This window comes from Trichosurus vulpecula, chromosome 2 (assembly GCF_011100635.1).
Source record: "Trichosurus vulpecula isolate mTriVul1 chromosome 2, mTriVul1.pri, whole genome shotgun sequence".
In the NCBI taxonomy this organism is placed as follows: domain Eukaryota; kingdom Metazoa; phylum Chordata; class Mammalia; order Diprotodontia; family Phalangeridae; genus Trichosurus; species Trichosurus vulpecula.
The window spans coordinates 132,443,484-132,464,289 of NC_050574.1; the positions used below are offsets into that span (position 1 = coordinate 132,443,484).

The following is a 20,806-nucleotide window of genomic DNA, read 5'->3' on the forward strand; positions in this document are numbered from 1 at the left end:
CTTTTAAGGATGATAGCATCAAAAACCTAGAGCTGTAAAAGACTTTAGAGGCCATCTGTCCCAACCTATTCATTTTACACAAGAAGAAGTAGAGACTGGGAAATTAAGTAATTTGCCCAAGGAGCTGAATCAGAGTCAGTGTGCCTCTCACTAGGCCATGCTGATCTCCTTCTCCTATCCCCAACAAATCTAGGGAAGGATTAGGGACAAGCATTTCACAAGATGGGCAAGCAAGCATGGAAGGATGGGTAGCTTTCTGCATCACCAGAAGGGTGAAAGGAGCATCCACTTCCTAGAGATGATGGATCCATCTGAGTATGAAGATACTATAGCACTCCTTGAATAAAGGCAGATCTGCTCTGCTCTCATAGATCCCTCCATCCATTCTATCCCCAACTACAGCATTTCCATACTGATCTTATGGGAACATAGATTTATGGCAGAGAAATGTTTTATTAAGTCAAATTTGATCCCTTTTTACCTTTCCTCCTCTTTCCCTTAAGTAGTTTAAAACCAAAATGTTGTAAAAAAAAAAGCAAAATTCCAACTGTGAATCTAGGTTTAGTGAAGGCAACTTGCGGCGGGGGCGGGGGGGTGGTTCAGTAAGGAGAGATCTGGACAGAGAGCCTGGGCAATGGAGATTTGGTGAAGTCCTTAGAGGAACAGCCATTTTCTTTTCACAGTAGGATGTGAGTAGTGTTGGTTGCCATGGTGACAGCCTTAGAAGTCAGATCTATGGCAGGTCGTGGGTCTAAGCTCATTTCTATGGAAGCACAACCACAGTTGTGCTGTAGCAAAGGGCAGGGATCAAAGAAGTCTGCTAGGCCTTGGCACAGTGAGGGGGGTCAGGGGCAACCCAGTGGCTACTAGGAATAGCTTTCTCCACTATTTAGCCAATGGGGAAACCCAGCAGAGCTGGCAAGGTTTTAGAGAAGGCTGTAAAACGCAGGGTGGGAGGGGAGGTATTTGAAAAATAAGGTCTCAGGGGCTATAGAACGGAGGCGGTTGAGCTCTTGGGGTGACAGTGAGGGCAAACTGCCATTACTCAGTTAGATCTGAGATGGAAGAAATAAATGAAACCATGTCTCTCCGGTAATTGCTCCCCTACTGAATGGTGCAAGTTTTCAGGGCCTTAGAACATTCACATCCAAAAGTTGATGTGTGGATGACATTTCTTAGGGCAGACTGCTCCCCTAGTCAGCAGGGTGTCAGGAGGCCTTCCTTTAGAATTTACAGGGAATTTTGCTTTTCTTAAAATTTTAACCATCCCCAGACCAACTTACTACACAACAAAGACTTCTCAGGACAGCCTGAGAGGGCGATTGTGATTCTTATCTCTACTTGTGACCACTTTCTCCTCATTATTCTCCCCCAGGTTTAGTTGGAGTGCTCGAGTTCTGGGTATGAAATATTCCCTGGACACCATGACCAACCTATTCCCCAGCACAGACTAACAATCAAACAGGAAGAAACAGAGGTCACACAGACAATAATACACTGGGGTTCATAGTGGTTTGGAGTCTATACAACCTTCCAGGGTCTGTTTTGGGAAATGTAGTCCAGCCCCCTTCATCTGAATGCCTGTGGGGCTGGATTCCTAGCAACCACACCCATACCTGCCGTTCTTTATATTATATATTATATTGCAGGCCCCTGATCTCTGTGAACCAAAGAATCTATAAAACACAGAAGGCTGTGTCTAAGCAATAGATTACAAGAGCAACCTTGCTCTTATAAGGTTTAATGGTGCTGTTTTTTTTTTTTGAGAATTAGAAGCACATTTTTACTTGAAAAGTTCACTGGACCATATGCTGAGCATTAGCAGTCAGCTTAAGCATATGGATTGTGTTGCTTTCACTGAGCTCTTGCGTCTCCGTGAAGAATATTCTTATCCCAAGTGAAACAACAATCTTCCTTCTTTCAGCTCCTTTCAAACAGGGCATGGCTCTCAGGGGGTACGGAGAGCGCCGTGAGGGCAGAAGGGTTTTCAGATTTGACTGGCTGTTCCAGGGCCAATAAAGAAAAATACAGAGCCAAAGGAATTTCCAACTCCACTGATCCCACTTCCACATTTTAAATCTAAGAAACTTTAAAAATAAAGGAATTTCCATCTTAGATTTCTGACAGTTCTGTACATATGGATAATGATTCTGGGGATAATGGCAAAAAAGGGATAATGGCAAAAATTGGCCAGGGTCAGGCTTTATGGGAAATCAACACTTGGATGCTTGCCATGATCGCACATTTATTATTGCTTATTACTCTTCCCTCAACATTAAACCTTGAAATATTTGGTTTGAGACTAATAAATGGAAATCCTGGGATGGACTAGCAGCAGGCTGCCAGCTCTCCCAAGTCTGTCTTTCCTTTCTTTTTTTCAGGCCTTTGTTTCCCATATACTTTTTTGTACTTTCAGTGTTTTCTATAAAACTTTTACCTTAAGCTTTCCCTTTTCCCTGGGTCTAATTCTTTAAGGGGCTAGGTGGTACAATGGATAGAGTACCAGGCTGGAGTCAGGAAGACTTGAGTTCAAATACAGCCTTAGACGCTTACTAGCTGGGTGACTCTGGTCTAGTGTCACTTAACCCTGTTTGCCTCAGTTCCCTCATCTGTAAAATGAGCTGGAGAAGGAAATGGCAAAGTACTCCAGTATTTTTGCCAAGAACACCCCAAATGGGGTCACAAAGAGTCAGACACAACTAAAATGACTGAATAGCTGCAACAGTTCTTTAAGGGAAGAGGAGGTATTTCTTGAGTAAAAAGCTGAATCAAAGGGGAGGACATGACTCTTCAGAAGGTGTGTGAGTTTATCGGAAAGGGAGGGACTCAAAGCACTAATCTAAAGGAAATGTACCATCTTCTGTTTACCTCTAACAATTGTGATAATAACAATGATGATAGTAGCTAGCATTTATACAGAACTTACTATTTACTCTTTCTTTGCAGAAATATTTTTAAGTTGCTACCTCTTACTTCTCAGCTATAGCCAAAAAAGAAATTTTGGAAACGTGCAGATCTTGAATATAAAATTCTAGGTCCTCAAGCATAAACCAAATAAGGGTTGGCTGTGCTGGTTACTAAGATTACTAAACTATTCTTTCAGTGCCTTCCACAAAGTAACAGTGCAGCACAAAGAACGTGGGATTATGGGTGAGACCTCACACGGCAAGAGACATAGTGATGCACTTGGAGTTGGGAGTTGTTGCTGTCCAGTCATTTTGGACTCTTCGTGACACTATTTAAGGTTTTCTTGGCAGAGATACTGGAGCAGTTTGCCATTTCCTTCTCCAGGTCATTTTATAGATATGGAAACTGAGGCAAAAGGGGTTAAGTGACTTGACCAGCTAGTAAGCATCTGAGGCCACATTAGAACTCAGAAAGGTGAGTCTTCCTGACTCATAGCTCAGCAACCTATACACTGAGCCACCTAGCTGCCCAGGAGTTATGAGACCTGGGTTCAAGTCCCAGTTTCTCACTGTATAACCACTGGCAAGTTACTTAACTGTTGAGACTGTTTCTTCTTCTTAAAAATGAAGTAAGGGTACCTATCTCATCAGAATGTTGTAAGGAGATCATTTTGGACACCTGAAAATGCTGTATAAATGTAAGCTATGATTATGGGTCAAAAGACCTGAATTCTAGTCTCAGCTCTACCATCAACCTGCTGCTTTAACTGCTCTGGTCCTCAGTTTCCTAATCTGACGAATGACAAATGTGTAAGGTCTCTTACAATTTTAAGTCTTACAAGTTTGTATCCTGAGCCTCTCCCCCAACCCCTCCACCCTCTCTCTGATTTTTCTCTTCTCTCTATCACTTTCCTTGGGCAAGAAATCATTCTATTTTAATAATATTTTTCTTTCACCTTGAAATTTTGCTTAAATCTTTTTAGATTTTCCTTTTTTTAAGTTTCATTGAAGTGTTCTGTTTTTACATTACACATATTTTAGATTATTCCCACCCTCTGATAGCTCTCTTGTAATAAGATAGAATGATTAAGCAAAACTATACACTGATGTCATCTGAAAGGGCATGAAGCATTCCATACCTGTAGCTCTCTCAACATTTCTTTTTTAAAGTATTTTTTTAATGAACAGAAATCTATTTTCTTTTTTTTCCATCTTCACCCACTGAGGGGAAAAGGATATGCACAGGTTAAGTAAGACAAATTTTCTCATTGGTTCTATTCAAATGTATGTCTCATGTATGTATTCAAATGTATGTCTAAATCCATCACCTGTCTATCAGGAAGTGGAGAGCATTTTCATCATGGTACCTCTGGAATCATGGATAGTCTCTGCACTGATCACAGTTCTTATAGATTGCAAAGCTGTACGCTCTCATTATAATTATTAATATTTTGTTACCAGTTGCTCTCTTTTAAAACAAAGCTTCAGGAAAAAATAACAAATAAATTTTGCATTCAAAAATCTTACAGTATTTCGGTACACTGCTTCCTTGCCTTACTGGTAGCAGCCAAGAAGCCATGTCTACTTACTGAGGGAACTCAGTTCTACAACCCTCTCAGAACTTGATTTCAGCATTTTTAAAGGGCAAGTTGGAGAACAGAATCTGTGCTTCTTGAGTTTTTCTATCATAATGATGGTCGTCGTGGCAATTTAGACACCTATTCCTTTTTTAAAAGTCACATTTCTTATGATTCATTGTAGATATTTCTGATCTCAATTCTTCCTTTTCATTCAAAAAAAAACCCTTGTGTTACAATGTTTAGAGTAACTCAGGATTAGGTAGAGTTAAGGGGACGTGGTCAGTATGGACATGACTGTACACCCAATCTAGGAATCATATAGGAATTGGTCAAAAGAGTTGTGAGTAATTCTGGAAAAAGGCAACAATCCACAAAATCCAAAGATCAAGAGCTGGAGGGGACATTAGTACTTTATTTTAACCTTTTTTTAACAGATAAGGAAACTGAGGCCTAACTAGTCAAGTTAATACAAGTAGTAAGTAAAATAATTGATTCTTCAAAGCCCAGGTCCTCTTAGTTGCCCCAATAATTTTTAGGCTGTAATAGAATAAAATAATTTTCTAAAGGAAGTCAATGATTTTCCCTATTTACTTAAAATATGTACATTTTTTTCTGCTGGTGAAGCTACTTCTTATCTGTTTCAAAATCCTGTTAGTCTTTCATTTAAATGTTTTAAAAATGGCAAAGGAACATATCTTATTTATCTTTATTATTTCTTCTCTCACCTAGAACAGCATATTATACATAATAGGTGCTTAATTTGAATAAATAAATAAGCTGAGATTCTTATAACTCCAAAATGAATCAGTAATAGGCTGTTCTACTGCTGGTTGCTAAGGGACAACCAAATTCAAATTTCACTTCATTTAAGAAAACGCTTCCCACATTTTGATCCATTGAATCCTGGCATTCCATATGATATGATTAGGTTGTCTGTAAGAAAATTTCAATACTAGTCATTTCCTGTCCCCTTAAAATATAAAATATGTCAAAAATACCTCCTTCATAAAGTCCTACTCTGATACCTCAGGGTGGAGTAGAAAGGGCCCAGGAACTAGAAGATTACGTCAGGGAATCAGTTAGTCATTAAATAATTATAAGTCTAAACAATTATGTATTAAACAACTATTAAGCCTGATACATACCAGATACTCTGTTAACTTCTGAGGATACAAAGAAAGATAAAAGACAGATCCTGCTTTCAAGGAACTCGTAGCTAAATCACGGAGAAAATGTGAACACAAGTACGTAGGAGAGGCAGAATAAATCAGAGGGAATCAATAGAGGGCAGGTAGTGGTATTATAGGGGATCAGGAAAGCCTGCTGTTTGAAGGTGGGATTTTAGCTGGGACTTGCAGGGAGCCAGGCAATGGAGATGAGAAGAGAGAATATTTTAGGTATGTGAAAAATACAGTGAAAATGCCTGGGGTCTGGAGATGGAGTGTCTTGTGTGAAAAACAGCAAGGACGCCAGTGTCATTGGACTGTGGAGTACATGACGAGGTGGGGAGCAGGTTGGTGGGAGGAAGGTAAGGTGTAAAAGAAGACTGGAAAGGTGAGAAGACACCAGGTCATGAAGGGTTTTGAATACCAAACAGAGAATTTTCTATTTGATCCTGGAGGTGATAGGAGCCCCTGGAATTTACTGAATATGGGGGCAAAATGGTCAGATCGGTGCTTTAGGAAGATTAATCTGACAGCTGAGTAGAGTTTGGACTGAAGTCAGGAGAGACCCTGTAAGTGATGTGTATGCTCTAGCAGGCTGGAAAGTATGGTTCCAAAAAGAGAAAATCTGTTTGCTGTTCGAGAACACAACTAAGTACAGATAAATTCATCCTGGAGGTTTGACTAGCAGGTAATAATTGTTTCTGAACCATACCAACACACGAAACATACAAAAAACACCTACAGAACAGAAGCCTTTGTTCCCATATGGCCACTTCCACTGTGGGGGTGGTAGAATAGGATTCATAGGAATTAGATGATAGGATTTAGAGAGTATGTGAATATGTAAACACATGTATGTATGTAAGTATGTATATATACATATATATTAATGTAGAAATGCATATATACGTATAAATACACTGGGAAGCTAGGTGGTACAGTGGATAGAGTCAGGAAGACTCACTTTCCTGAGGCCAAATCTGGCTTTACACACTTACTAGCTGTGTTACCCTGGGCAAATCACTTAATCCTGTTTGCCTTGGTTATCTCATCTGTAAAATGAGCTGGAGAAGGAAATGACAAATAACAATGACAGTATCTTTGCCAGGAAAACTCCAAATGTGGTAATGAAGAATTGGACACGACTGAAAAACAGCTGAACTACAACAACAAAAATATACATGTTCATATATGTATGTATACATACACATATTGTACAAATCTCTTCACTTTAGAGGATTGTAAAAAAGTCTCAAAGAGGCAAAGTTATTTTCCTCAAATCATATACATGCACACTAACGTACATATGTGTGTATCTATATATAGGTGCGTATGTATGTATATATTTGTGTGTGTGTAGATATGTGTGTGTGTGTGTGTGTGTGTGTGTGTATACACCATCTGAACTCAGGGATTGTAGACTTCTAAATCCAAGGTTCCTTCAAATATACAAGACTAGAAATAGAAAGTTGTAGGAATCCCTCAACTCTCAGTTGGTTTATACACGTGAATTTAACTGTTGGTAGCAAATGGGAAATCTTGGTTCAGAGACCAAAGAGTTGACCCATGACTGGAGGAGCTCAGCCATATCCACATTTGTCACCCTCGCCATAAGTGAAATGAGCACAAAAGATGCTGCTGAATGAAAGAAGGGCTTACAGGTTCTGTCAAGAGGTAAATACAGGAGTTGTTTTCATTGTGTGCCCCAAAGGAAACCAGAAATATAATTTCATGGAATACTCTCGGTCATACCGCCTTGTAGTGCTTGCAGTGGCTGTAAGCAAACAAAGCCGCTGAAGATAATTACAGCTTATGTGCCAACATCTGCTGCAGAGAATGAAGAAGTAGAAAATTTATATGAAGAACTTGACAAGCCCCTCCAAATGAAGTTAATATGTACCTTGATACTTGGCACTTTCGTGCAAAAGCAGGCACAGGTGAGAAAAACAAAATCAATGTTGGAAAATACAGTTTGGGATCAAGAAATGAAAAAAAAGGTGAAAGGCTTATAATCACTCAGATGTCTTACACTTGTACATCATTAATACTTTCTTTAAAAAGAGTGGTGGAAATAGCCTTGAATGATATCATAACACACGAAAATGACTTTATCTTCACGTAAAGAAAAAAAAAACAACTGCTTACAGGCAGAGTGGTCATTTCAGAAACAACTGTTTGTGTGCAGGGGAATCAATGATGAAGCATTTATTAAGACACTGCTATGTACTAGGCACTAGAGATACAAAAGCAAAAATTTAATAATTCCTGTACTTAATCATATCCTAGCAAGTGAGATATGTGCATAAATGATTACACATAAATTATAAAAAGATAAATTCAAGGTACATTTCTTGGGGGTTTTGGGAAGAGGGTTCTTTCAGAAAGGAGGATCAGGAAAGGCTTTGTGTGGAAGGTATCTCTGGAAGAGTTTTGAAGAAAACAAAGGATTCTAAGAGATAAGGAGAGAGTAAATTCCAGGCAGGACAGCCAGCCAGTGCAAAATCATGAAGATGGTAGATATGTGTGTGAAGAACAGAAAGAAGTCTAATTTGGTAGGATCACAGAGTGTGAGAAAAGAAGTAATGTATATAGTAAGATTGGAAAGATAGTTTGGGTCCACATTGTGAAGGACTTTAAAAGCCAAGCAAAGGAGTTTATATTTGATCCAAGAGGCAATAGGGAGACATTGGAGTTTATTGGCAGGGGAGTAACATGTTCAGATCTATACTTTCAGAAAATCACTGTGGCAATAATGTGTACTATGGATTGGGAAAGGGAGAGATTTGAGGCAGGAGACCAATTAGAAGGGCGCTAGAATTGTCTAGATGAGAGCTGATGAGGACCTGGATTAGTGTGGTATCAGTATGAATAAAGGGAAGGGGACACATACAAAAGACACTGTGGAGGTAGAAATGACAAATTTGGGCAAATAATTAGTTATGTGAGCTAAGGGAAAGTAAGAAGTTAAGGATAATGCCAAAGAATTGAAAGTGAGTGACTAAAGAGGATTTTTAAAAAGTTCAATATGATAGACCTCTGGAGAAAACTGAATGGGAATAGAAAAGAATATACCTTTTCCTCAGAAGTACATGGCACCTACACAAAACTGACCATATATTAGGGTATTAAAAACCTCATAACCACATTCAGAAAAGCAAAAATATTAAATGCATCCCTTTCAGATCATATTGTAATAAAATTGACATGTAATAAAGGGCAAGGGAAGATAGATTAAAATTAATTGGAAAAAATAATCTAATCCTAAAGGATGAGTAGGTCAAAGAACGAATAAAACAATCAATAATTTCATTAAAGAAAATGAAAACAATGAGACAACATTCTAAAATTTATGGCACGCAGCCAGAGTAGTAGTTAAATGAAAATTTATATCTCTAAATGCTTACATTAATAAAATAGAAAAGGAGCAGATCAATGCATTGAGCATGCAACTAAAAAACTAGAAGAACAAATTAACCCCCCCCCAATTAAATATCTAGTTGAAAATCCTGAAAATCAAAGGTGAGATTAATAAAATTCAATGCAAAAAAACCCATTGAACTGATAAATAAACGTAGCAGATAGTTCTTATGAAAAATCAATAAAACAGATAAACCATTGGTCAATTTGATTATAAAAAGAATAAAACCAAATTACCAGCATTAAAAATGAAAAGGGTAAATGTACCATCAATGAAGATAAAATTAAAGCAATTGTTAGGAATTATTTTGCCTAATCATACACCTGTAAATTTTACAATCTAACTGAAATGGCTGAATATTTACAAAAATATAAATTGCTCAGATTAACAGAAGAGGAAACAGAATACTTAAATAGTACCACCTTAGAAAAAGAAATTGAACAAGCCATCAATGAGCTCCCTAAGAAAAAATCCCCAGGACCAGATGGATTCACAAGTGAATTCTACCAAATGTTTAAAGAACAATTAATCCCAATATTATATAAACTACTTAGAAAAATAGGCTAAGGGATTCTACCAAATTCATTTTATGACACAAATATGGTGCCTATACCTAAACCAGGAGAGCAAAACCAGAGAAAGAAAACTGTAGATCAATTTCCCCAGTGAATATTGATGCAAAATTTTAAATAAAATATTAGCAAGGAGATTATAGCAATATATTACAAAGTTCATACACTATTATCAGGTGGGATTTATACCAGGAATGCAGGGATGGTTCAGTATTAAGAAAACTATGAGCATAACTCACCATATAAATGACAAAACCAACAAAAGTCATATAATTATCTCAACAGTTGTAGAAAAAGCTGTTGACAAAATACAACACATTCCTATTTAAAAAACACCAGAAAGCATAGAAATAGGTGGAGGTTTCCTTAACGTAATAAGTAGTATTTATCTAAAACCATCAGCAAGCATTATCTGTAATAGCAATAAGTTAGAAGCCTTCCCACCCAGATCAGGGGTGAAGCAAGGATGCTCATTATCATAACTATTATTTAATATTGTACTAGAAATGCTAGTTGTAGCAATAAAAGAAGAAGAAATGGAAGTAATTAGAATAGATAATGAAGAAACAAAAATGTCACTTTTTGCAGATGATATGATGGTATACATGAAGAATTCTAGAGAATCAACTAAAATCTAGTTGAAATAATAAACAAATTTAGCAAAGTTGCAGGATATAAAATAAACCCAAGAAAATTGTCAGCATTTCTACATATTACCAACAAAGTCCAGCAGCAAGTAATTAAAGGAGAACTTGGATACACAGTATAAAATGCTTGAGAGTCTGATCCGAACAGATGGAAAAATATTAATTGATCATGGGCAGGCCAAGCCAATATAATAAAAAAATGACAATTGTACCTAAATTAATTGACCTACTCAGCACCATACCAAACTACCAAAATTATTTTATAAAGGTACAAAAATAATAAAATTCATCTGGAAAAATGAAAGGTCAAGAATATCAAGGGAATTAAGATTTTAAAATGTGAAGGAAGGTGACCTAGCAATTCTAGACCATGAACTGATGTGTTAATCATCAAAACAATATGGTACTGGCTAAGAAATAGAGTTGTGGCTCATTGGAATAGAATAAATACATAATACACAGCAGTAAATGAATCTAGTAATCTAGTACTTGATAATGCAAAGATCCCAACTTTTGGGACAAGGACTCATTATTTGACAAAAGCTTCTGGGAAAACTGGAAAGCAATTTGGCAGAAATTGGATATAGACAAATATCTCACACCATAAGATAAGGTCAAAATGGATATATAATTTAGTTTTGAAAAAGTGATACCATAAGCAAATTAGGGAAGCATGGAATAATTTACTTGTCACATCTATGGATAAGGGAAGAATTCACGACCAAGCAAGAGATAAAGAGCATTGCAGAATGCAAAATGGAAAATTTTGATTACCTTAAATAAAAAAAAATTGGTTTTGCACAAATAAAACCAATGCAGCCAACATTAGAAAGAAAGCAGAAAACTGGGGGGGGGGGTGGGATTTATAGCAAGTTTCTCTCACAAAGGCCTCATTTCTCAAATATGTAGAGAAATGAGACAAATTTGTAAAAAGAGAAGTAATTCCCTAACTGATAAATGGTCAAAGGATATGAACAGGCAATTTTCAGATGAAGAAATCAAAACTATCTACAGACATATGAAAAAATCCTCTAAATCACTATTAATTAGAGAAATTGAAATGAAAACAACTGTGATGTACCACCTTATACCTACAAGATTGTCCAATATGACAGAAAAGGAAAATGACAAATGTTCAAAGGGATGTGGGAAAACTGGGACACTAAAATACTCTTGGTGGCATTGTGAACTGATTCAACCATTCTGGAGAACAATTTGGAACTATGCCCAAAGGGATAAAAAAGTGTACATATCCTTTGCCCTAGAAATACTACTCCTAGGTCTATGTTCCAAAGAGATGAAAAAAGGAAAAGGACCTACATGTACAAAAATATTTATAACAGCTGTTTTGGTAGTGGCAAAAAATTTGAAATGGAAAGGATGTCCACCAATTGGGCAACAGCTGAACAAATTGTGGTATATGATTTTGTGATAGAATACTATTGTGCTATAAGAAATGACGAGCAGAATGCTTTCAGAAAAAAACTTGAAAGACTTACATGAACTGATGTGAAGTGGGTAGAATCAAAAGAACATTGTACACAGTAACAGCAATGTTGTATGATGATCAGCTGTGAATGACTTAGCTCTTCTGATCAATACAATGATCCAAGAAAATTCTGAAGGACTTATGATGAAAAATGCTATCCACTTCCAGAGAAAGAACTGATGGAGTCTGAATGCAAATCAAAGTATATAGTTTTTTACTTCACTTTTTTCATGGTTTTCTGGTCTGTGTTTCCTTTCACAATGACTAATATTATGTTTTACATGACTGTACATGTGTAACCTACATCAAACTGCTTGGCATCTTAGGGAGTGAGGAAGGAAAAGAGAGAAGGAGAGAATTTGGAACTAAAAAAGTGTTAAAATTGTTTTTAAATGTATTTGGAAAAATAGAGTATCTAAATTTTAAAAAAAGAAAGTTACTAGAAAGATAGTGGTATTCTCAATAGTAAGAAAAATGTTTGGAAGAGAAATGGGCTTGAAGGGAACGATGAAGTCCATTTTGGACATGCTGAGTTTGAACAAAAGTTAAAGCAAATATCCAGTTAGAAAAAAAACAACATAATGAGAAAAAGAGATATTGGGTGAGGTCACCGATTTGGTATGTTTAAATTAGCTTTTCAAAATCTCCACTTTGAAAAATGTTAATGCACAGAAGATATTTAATATTCTGGCTGTCACTATTTTCTAGAGACATTTAACCAATTCAGGCCAGCTGCCACAATGAGGATGTTCTTAGAGCCCAGAAACAACTCAGTTAAGTGAATACTTAAATCTTATCAAGGAGAGAGAAATAGCCAAGGGAAGATTGCTTTGGAGTATAAATGCATTTGTGGAAATAGTTGAAATATTATTGATTTTTTTCTACCATGTTCTTAAATTTAGTGGATTCAGCACTATAGTGAGAGTAAAAGATGAGATGGACAATCTAAGCAATATATTTATGCCCACCAAATCCTACAAGAAGAAGAGGATTTCTAACTGGTTTAATTAGGTGGACTCAAATTTTTTTCATTGATTATAGATTGCCATTTTGGAATAAGGTCTCCAATGGAGTTCTCTAGGGATCTGTGCTTGCCCTTGTGTTGTTTAACATTTTTATCACTGAATTGAATAAAAGTATAGATGGTATGCTTATCAAATTTGAAGATAACACAAAGTTGGATGGCAGAGCCAGGATCCAAAGAAAGATCTTGGCAGGCTAGAACTTTATACTCATCCTGATTAAGTTTTGTTTTATTGGATTTGGCTCAGAGTCTTAAACTTAGGTTCAAAAGATCAGCTTCACAAATACATGATAGGAGAGGGCAATTGGGTCTGAAAAGAATTCATGGACTTTAGTGTCCTTCAAGCTCAGTATGATTCAATAGAACAGTATGACAAGGCAGCCAAAAAGCTAATGCAATCTTATACTACATTAGGAGATACACAATTTCTAGGACTATGAAAGTGATGATAGTCTCACTGTAGTATGTGCTCGTTAGGCTGTATCTGAAGTACTGAATTTAGTTCTGGGTACCATGTTTTTTAGGAAGAAGTACCTCAAGATCACATCATTTGAAGATGATTTGAAGGAAATGGTAATGTTTATCTTTAAGAAGAGAAGGCTTAATGATAGCTGTATTTAAGTACTTGAGATTCTGCCATATGGAAGAATTGTTTTGTTTGGTCCTAAAGGGTAGAATTTGCTTTTGAATCCCTAGTCCTTAGAACAGTGCTTTGTATATTTGGAGATGGTGTAAAGGGGAGCATTTTATGATTTCATCAGTGTAGGAGTCTTCTGGTATAGAAAGTCCCTCTGCCTCTGAAGATTAGAAACTCATCTGTAGAGTGCTTAGCCTACTGAAAGGTCAAGAGACTTGACAATGGTTACACAGCTAACACGTGTCAAAGGCACAATTAGAGCTCAGGTCCTCTTGATACCAATCCTGATCCTCTATTAATATATGCCATGCTACTTCCTTGCTCTGAGCACCAGAAGCAATGGGTAGAAGTTTTAGAAAGGCAGATTTAGGCTTTAAGATAAGGAAAAACTTCTAAAACCATTAAAACTATACAAAAGAGGGCTTAGAAGATAATGAAGACCAAGTGTACCTAATGGGTCTTTAAGCATTTGTTTGGATATAATGGAGAGGTGATTCCTGTTCAGGTTGGACAAGGTAATCTGTGAGGTACGATCCAATCTATTCTGAGGGCAACCTACCCTGGTTATAGGATTACAGAGCCACAGATTTAGAGCTGTAAGGGACCTCAAAGCCTGTATAGTTAAGTCCTTCATTTTACAAATGAGGTAAACACATAGATTCCCCACCAAAATACTCAAGGATCAAAAACACTTGATATGTACATTTGGAGGGGGGTATAAAAACAGATGGAATTAATTTTATCTACTGCTCCAAAGTTTCTCTGATCCCCCTTAATCCTGAGTGTATTCCAGATCTTTAATCCTCCAGACCAACATTTATGAGTTCCATCAATACATCTGAGTCCCCAAAGTGTTCCATTGTTATGCCCTGCCCCGCCTCCAGTTTATCCATCTTGCCCCAGCTCAACCCACTGTTTGTGGGGTTTGGCCAAAATCATTTGGAAAATGCTGAGCTCAACGCCTAGCAGGGAAACTCTCAGCCTAAAGAAGCTGACTGAACAGTTGTAGGCACACTGGGAACATATTTTGCCTCCAAGTCACAGGAATCTGGGTGAGTTAGAGAGACATGATCTGTGAGAAGTAGACAAATATGATTGCTTGGCACCTTCGGGAGTGAGGAAGGAAAAGAGGAAAGAAGAGAATTTGGAATTAAGAATTGTTAAAAATTGTTTTTAAATGTATTTGGAAAAATAGAGTATCTAGATTTTAAAAAATAAAATTACTAGAAAGATAGTGGTATTCTCAATGGTAAGAAAAATGTTTGGAAGAGAAGTGGGCTTGAGGGGAAAGATGATGAAGTCCATTTTGGACATGCTGAGTTTGAACAAAAATTAAAGCAAATACCCAGTTAGGAAAAAAAAAGCCAACATGATGAGAAAAAAGATATCGTGTGAGATCACCAACTTGGTCTGTTTAAATTAACTTTTCAAAATCTCCACTTTGAAAAATGGAAATGCAAACAGCTAATTATTTGTGAAAAAAAGTATTCACTTATACTTGGATATTTGTTTATTTAAATCAGTCTTATAGATGTATATTCAAGACCTATTGCTCCTTAATTGCATAATGCTCTTTGCAAACCTTTAAGGGATGTATAAATGCCAGCTATTATCATTCTTATCATCAATGCTAGCATGCTTAGCTGTCAATAAAAAGTTATTTTTCTTATTTAAAAAAGAATCAGAGGAGAAAAAGAATATTAACCTCTCTTTTTAGTGTTAATCAGCCACATGTGCAATCACCTACAGGAAATCAAATAGTCTATTTCATACAATAAGGCCAAAACTAGGATAAAAACCTGGTAACAACTTATAATTTCAAACCAAGTACTCAAGGTGGGCAAGGAAGGAGAGGACCTTTTCTATGCTGAGCTAACAAAGTTAGACTGCATATTGATATAAGTTATGCTACACTGTGAAGAAATCACCCTTTTTAGTTGCTGTTTCTTTATTATTTTTAAGAAAATAATTATTTTCGCATCTAATCCGTTAATTGTTCATGTGGTTTGATTCTTCTTCTTAAACTGCATTAAAATAGCCCAGTTCTCAGTCAGAACCTTGCAAGTATAAAGAAATGGATTCAACCAGAGGCTAACAATCTGTTATGTTTGACAATGAGCAAGAGACTACAGAAACTCTGCTTGTGTCCTAAGGATGGTCTGGTAGTTGTAAATATGCTTGAGAAAGCTCACATAAGGAGAGATATAAACATAGGGGGAAAAACACTGTAGAGAGGAATGAAGCTTTGAGACAGGAATGGCCCAGTAGTCTTGAAATGTGCTCTGAGAGTTTCTTCCCTACAATACACACAAGAATAAATAAATGAATGAATGGATATATAGATTAATGAATGAACATATACATATATATATATATGTCTGTATATATACATATAGGACTATGAGAGATAATAGAAACTCATCTTATGTCTTAAGGATGGTTTAGTAGTTGTAAACATGCCTAAGAAAGCCCACATAAGAAAAGAGATAAACAGAAGGGGATATATGTCTATATCTATATCTATACACACAAATATATAAGTATATATACACACATTTCTGTTTATCTATGTTTGTATGGTACAAGCACATATATAAAACACACTTATGTGTATACACAAATAGAGGAAGAATCTTAATGAACTTCCAGGAGACCCTTCTGAAAACCTCCAAAGTATGCCACCATTTTATAAAGCCACTAAAATAAGGCCAGATTTGAAGCACAAAAGCTAATACAGCCTTACAGGGCTATCAGCCTCATGACCCGTATGACTTTTACAAACAGGATGAGCTTTGGGAAGAAGAAAAAATATCTGGCTTCAAGATGTTATTATATAGTAATAATAAAACACATAATGACAGTATGGAAACATCATAACAAAGAAAAATAACTAATATTTATTCATAGAAAAATAAGGCTTAGTCTTCGTAATCCTGCTGATATTCCATGAACCCCAATTTTCTGCTCTGTGTAACCCTGGGAGCCGGTGGACAGGAAAGTACTTTCCAGAAGATAGGAGACTCTATTTCTTAGCATAATAAATTATATAAGCTGCTGGGAATCAGGAATAATTGGATACTGGCTCTCTTCCATCAGACTAGCTTAAAATGAGAACAAAGAGCCAAGCTAGATAACAGCCTCAGTTCTCTTGGCCTCCTGAGTTCCCCAGGTCAGATTAGCATTTCATTTGGTCTGACCTAACAAGACTGAGTTCTAAAAGAAAATGCGTTTCCGTAGAAGGCAGGTGATTGTTTCAACTCTAACTTCTCCACTCTGATAACACTACCAGGCTATAGTTATTTCACATTTGAGTCGACTATCAGCATTCTTTTTTGTTTTCAGCTAGGGATGAGACTGTCCATCTTGTCTTAGCTTTCTTGGTCTCTGACCCTTCCATTCTCTGCATCTACCTGAGGATGTAAATAGCTCTTACCAAGAACTACTCTGGTGTATTGATAATGAGGGCATAAAAAAGGACTAAAGGGGCTACCAGGCAAAGGGAGGTACCCAAATGGTTACATTCACCATACCTAAAGACTAAACAAAATGCAATCTGTGATGGAAAAAAAGAGCACACTAGTGCTTAGCACAGTGCATGTCACATAGTAGGTACTTAAATACTTGTTGCCTTAACTGCCTTATATATTTAGCCTTATACAGAAAGGGGATATTCATATTCTATCTACAATCCTTCATTCCTCTCTACAGTGTTTCTCCCCCTGTGTTTATCTCTCTCCATATGTGTGCTTTCTCAAACATATTTGCAGCTACCAGACCATCCTCAGGACAGAAGTGGAGTTTCTGTTGTCTCTCGTTCATTGTCAAACATAACAGATTGTTAGCCTCTGGTTGAATCCATCTCTTTATACTCGCAAGGTTCTGACTGAGAACTGGGCTATTTTAATGCAGTATAGTAAGTAGAATCAGACCACATGAACAATTAACAGATTAGGTGCAAGAATCATCATTTTTTTAAAAGGAATAAATTAAGGTTAGAATGTCTGAAACAGCAACTAAAAGTTTTTATTGTTTTCTGACCAAATCAGGAAAACATGGGGACAATGTGCCTTTGAAGAGGGTAAGAAGTGACCAAATGCTAAGTCCAGCAGTAACATATTTCTAGGTCAGGTATTAGTCCAATAGTATACACTCCCAAAGAGGAGGAGCTGGTGGAATGATTGCTATCCCAGCCCTGGAGAGCACACAGCTGTGTGCTCGAGGATACACAAAAATGAAATAAACACAGTCTATTTATAACCTTGTTTTTCAGTTTTCTAAATTTGATTTATTTCTGCCAGGTTTCTGATGTCACTTAAGATTCAGCTCTCTTAATAACCATACGACAAATGGATAGGTTATTTTTCTTTTTGCTCTCATGTCTCAGAAGAACAAGAATGATTTGGCTTGGGCGAGTCAAGAAAATTTCCAAATCAGCCATCGCTCAGTCAAATAACTTGTCACTTTATTTGACTGGGCAAATAAAGGGCAGTTTGTCACAATCTGATTAAAGTGCCCCCAAAATTGAAATTACAAAAGGAAGTCCGAGTCTATACGTGTCCAAGAAACTTAGGATTCTTTCCTCTGAGCAAGTGATCTGACTGCAAACCTGTGCTTTGTGTAGAGTTGACAAGGACACGAATGGATGTTCTGGAAGTTACCCAGAGTCTTTCAGATAAACAATATAAGATCTACAAATCTATTCTCATAAAACAGACCCCTCTCATAAATTGCGGAGGATTATCTGATTGCTCCTAGGATATCTCTGCCACGATTTTTCAGGTTTGAGCTCTGAAAATCTTGTCTTAGAAAGATGGGTTTCATTAAGGTTCTTTGTTTCTCCTATCAAAAAGGTGCTGGCACAAGGGGAATATTTTTCCCTCCCTCCAAGTAGCATCTGCCAACATGACAAGAACTCAGAATATTATCTTCCATTATAGTCCCAGCTGTTTGTTCTGCAGATGTTTTATTCTTTACAGCCAGAAGTTATAGAAACTTTTGAGGAATACCATCTCCAAATATGCATCCTTTCCTTACCCAGCAAGTCATCTCTTGTAACAAAGATAAAAAAGGTGAAAGGATACAAACAAACAATTCCCCAAAGAAGAATTACAAATTATTAACAACCATGCGAAAGAATGCTTCAAATCATTAACAATAAGAGAAATGCACACTGACACAACTTAAAGATTTTATATAATGCCTAGCAAACCAACAGATGACAAAAGATGGGAACAGTCAATGCTGGAGAGATTGGGGAAACATGGGCATACTAATGTACTAATAGCAGTGCTATTAACCGATCCCACAATTTTGTAAAGCAATTTGGATTTATTCCAAAAGAACTACAGTGCCCATAAACTTCGACCTAGAGGTTCCATTGCTATGCATTTACCTGAATAAAGTCAACAATAAAAAGAAAAAAACCTACACACACCAAAATATTTTTAGCAGCACTTTTTATAGTAGCAAGAATTGAAAACAAAGTAGATACCCAATAACTAGGGAATGGTTAAGCAAGTTTTGATACATGAATGTAATACAATATGACTATGCTATAAGAAACAATGAATACGATTAATACAGAGAAGCATGAGAAGACATATGGACTGATGTAAAGTGACATAAGCAGAACCAATCAAGGAACATTTATGAAGTGCCTCCTGTGTATGCACTGTGATAGATATGAAGAAAGGTGATAGACATTGCTCTCAAGGATCTCATAGCATAATAAGAGAGAAAACATGAAAACAACCATGTACAAACAAGATGAATGGGTGTTACCTGACTCAAAGAGAACCTGAAAAGACCTTGGCCTGAAAGGGCCAGGATCTCCCAATGCATCCTTGGTCATCTCCAGTAGTCCTGGCGAATATCAGGCGACTAGACCCAGATGGCTCTGGAGGAGAAAGTGCTAACCTTGCACAGCCCTCCCTCACTCAAATCAAAGTCAACCGCAAGTCACGTCATCATCTCCCTGATGTCATGGTCCTCTTCGAGAACAAAGGACAAACACAATGATAGAACCAGGAAAAATATATAAAAATGACCACCCCAGCGCACATGAGGAACAAAAGGACAGCAAAGCAAATGAAATTGAATCCTGTGAGATTATAATTGTGAGCCTAGCATGGCTTGAAAGAGGATATGAAGAAGGCACCTCTCTCCTTTCTTTAGAAAGAATGGATAAAAAAATAAAGCACCCACTATGTGTAAAGCTCTGTGCTAATTGCTGAGGATACAGGCGGAAAAGCTCCTATTCTAAAGGAGCTCCTATTTTAATTGGGTGAGCCAAACACAAATAGGAAGTTCCAGTCGCAAGTCAGATAGAAAGGTCTCACGGCCCTTAGGTTACAGCGGCAAAGCACCTGACGCATCTTCTATAATGTAATTTCCACCGATGAGAAACCATGTCTATTTCTGATGCTGAACCACTTAACAGTTCTAAGACTTTTGGTGGTGAGAACTTTCCTCTTCTTAGTCTTCCGTAGCTGCGGTTGCCGCAGAGTCAGGAGCTGTAGTCCCATCTGCCAGGTCCGGCTGTTTTTCTGGACAATGGTTGTGAGGCTGGTTTTGAAGACAAGCGGAACAGGTACCGCCGCCGCGCCTTTAAGCTTATTTGCTCATCACTCACAGCCGGTCAGTGGTTGGTGTTGGTCGTGGTGGGGCTATTAGATACCATCTTCACAGCGGTTGTTCCCTTTGATGACAGATAACTTAGCGGCTGGTTGGAAAGCAGGAATGGTAGTCGGGAGGGGGAGGGCACTGAGGGTCCCAGGAGTCCTGGACTCCATCAGGGTCTGAAGGACAGTGGCTGTTGAATTGCCGGTGGTAGCTTGATTCACATTGCGCATGGTGCCTCCTGCGTGTTTCTTAGGGTGCCTTGCTCTTACGGTTAAACTGACCTTCCTGTTGGCAGCAGGTGGTCCGCAGTTATCCTTTTTTATAAGGGGATAATACCCAACTTGCTGCTTATGTACTAACTGGCAAATTTTCCATCTGTCGTGACATAAACATAAACAAGGATTCTCCCAGTCAGAATGTAAGAGAGCTTCTGGGGAGCATTTTCTATTCCCACTGCTTAGCAAAGTATTTGGCATACAGTAAGCACTTAATAAATGCTTTTCTCTCCCATTGCACGGCTCTCTGGGAAGGCAAGGGGAGATGCATTGAGAAATGTAGTTTACATAAAAAAAAACTAAAAGATATCAATAGAACTTATGTTAAAACCACCTAAGAATTTATTAAAAAGGAAAAGAGGAAAAAAATCATAGTAGGACTAAACAACATATCCATGGAGTCTGATAGTATACATAATATTCTATGCCCATAGTTTCACATCTCTGCAAAGAAGAGAGGTTAGTGTATTT

At 37.3% G+C, this 20,806-nt stretch overlaps 1 protein-coding gene across 1 annotated transcript in view; it reads right to left on the minus strand.

Moving 5' to 3' along the window:
* The window catches only part of NCAM1 (neural cell adhesion molecule 1), a 111,148-nt gene extending 90,858 nt beyond the window's left edge, over positions 1-20,290 (minus strand). Inside the window, exon 1 of the mRNA XM_036743947.1 lies at positions 20,116-20,290. Within this exon, the coding sequence (XP_036599842.1) occupies positions 20,116-20,290 (175 nt within the window). The remainder of the gene's footprint in view (positions 1-20,115) is intronic.
* Positions 20,291-20,806: the final 516 nt, after the last annotated feature.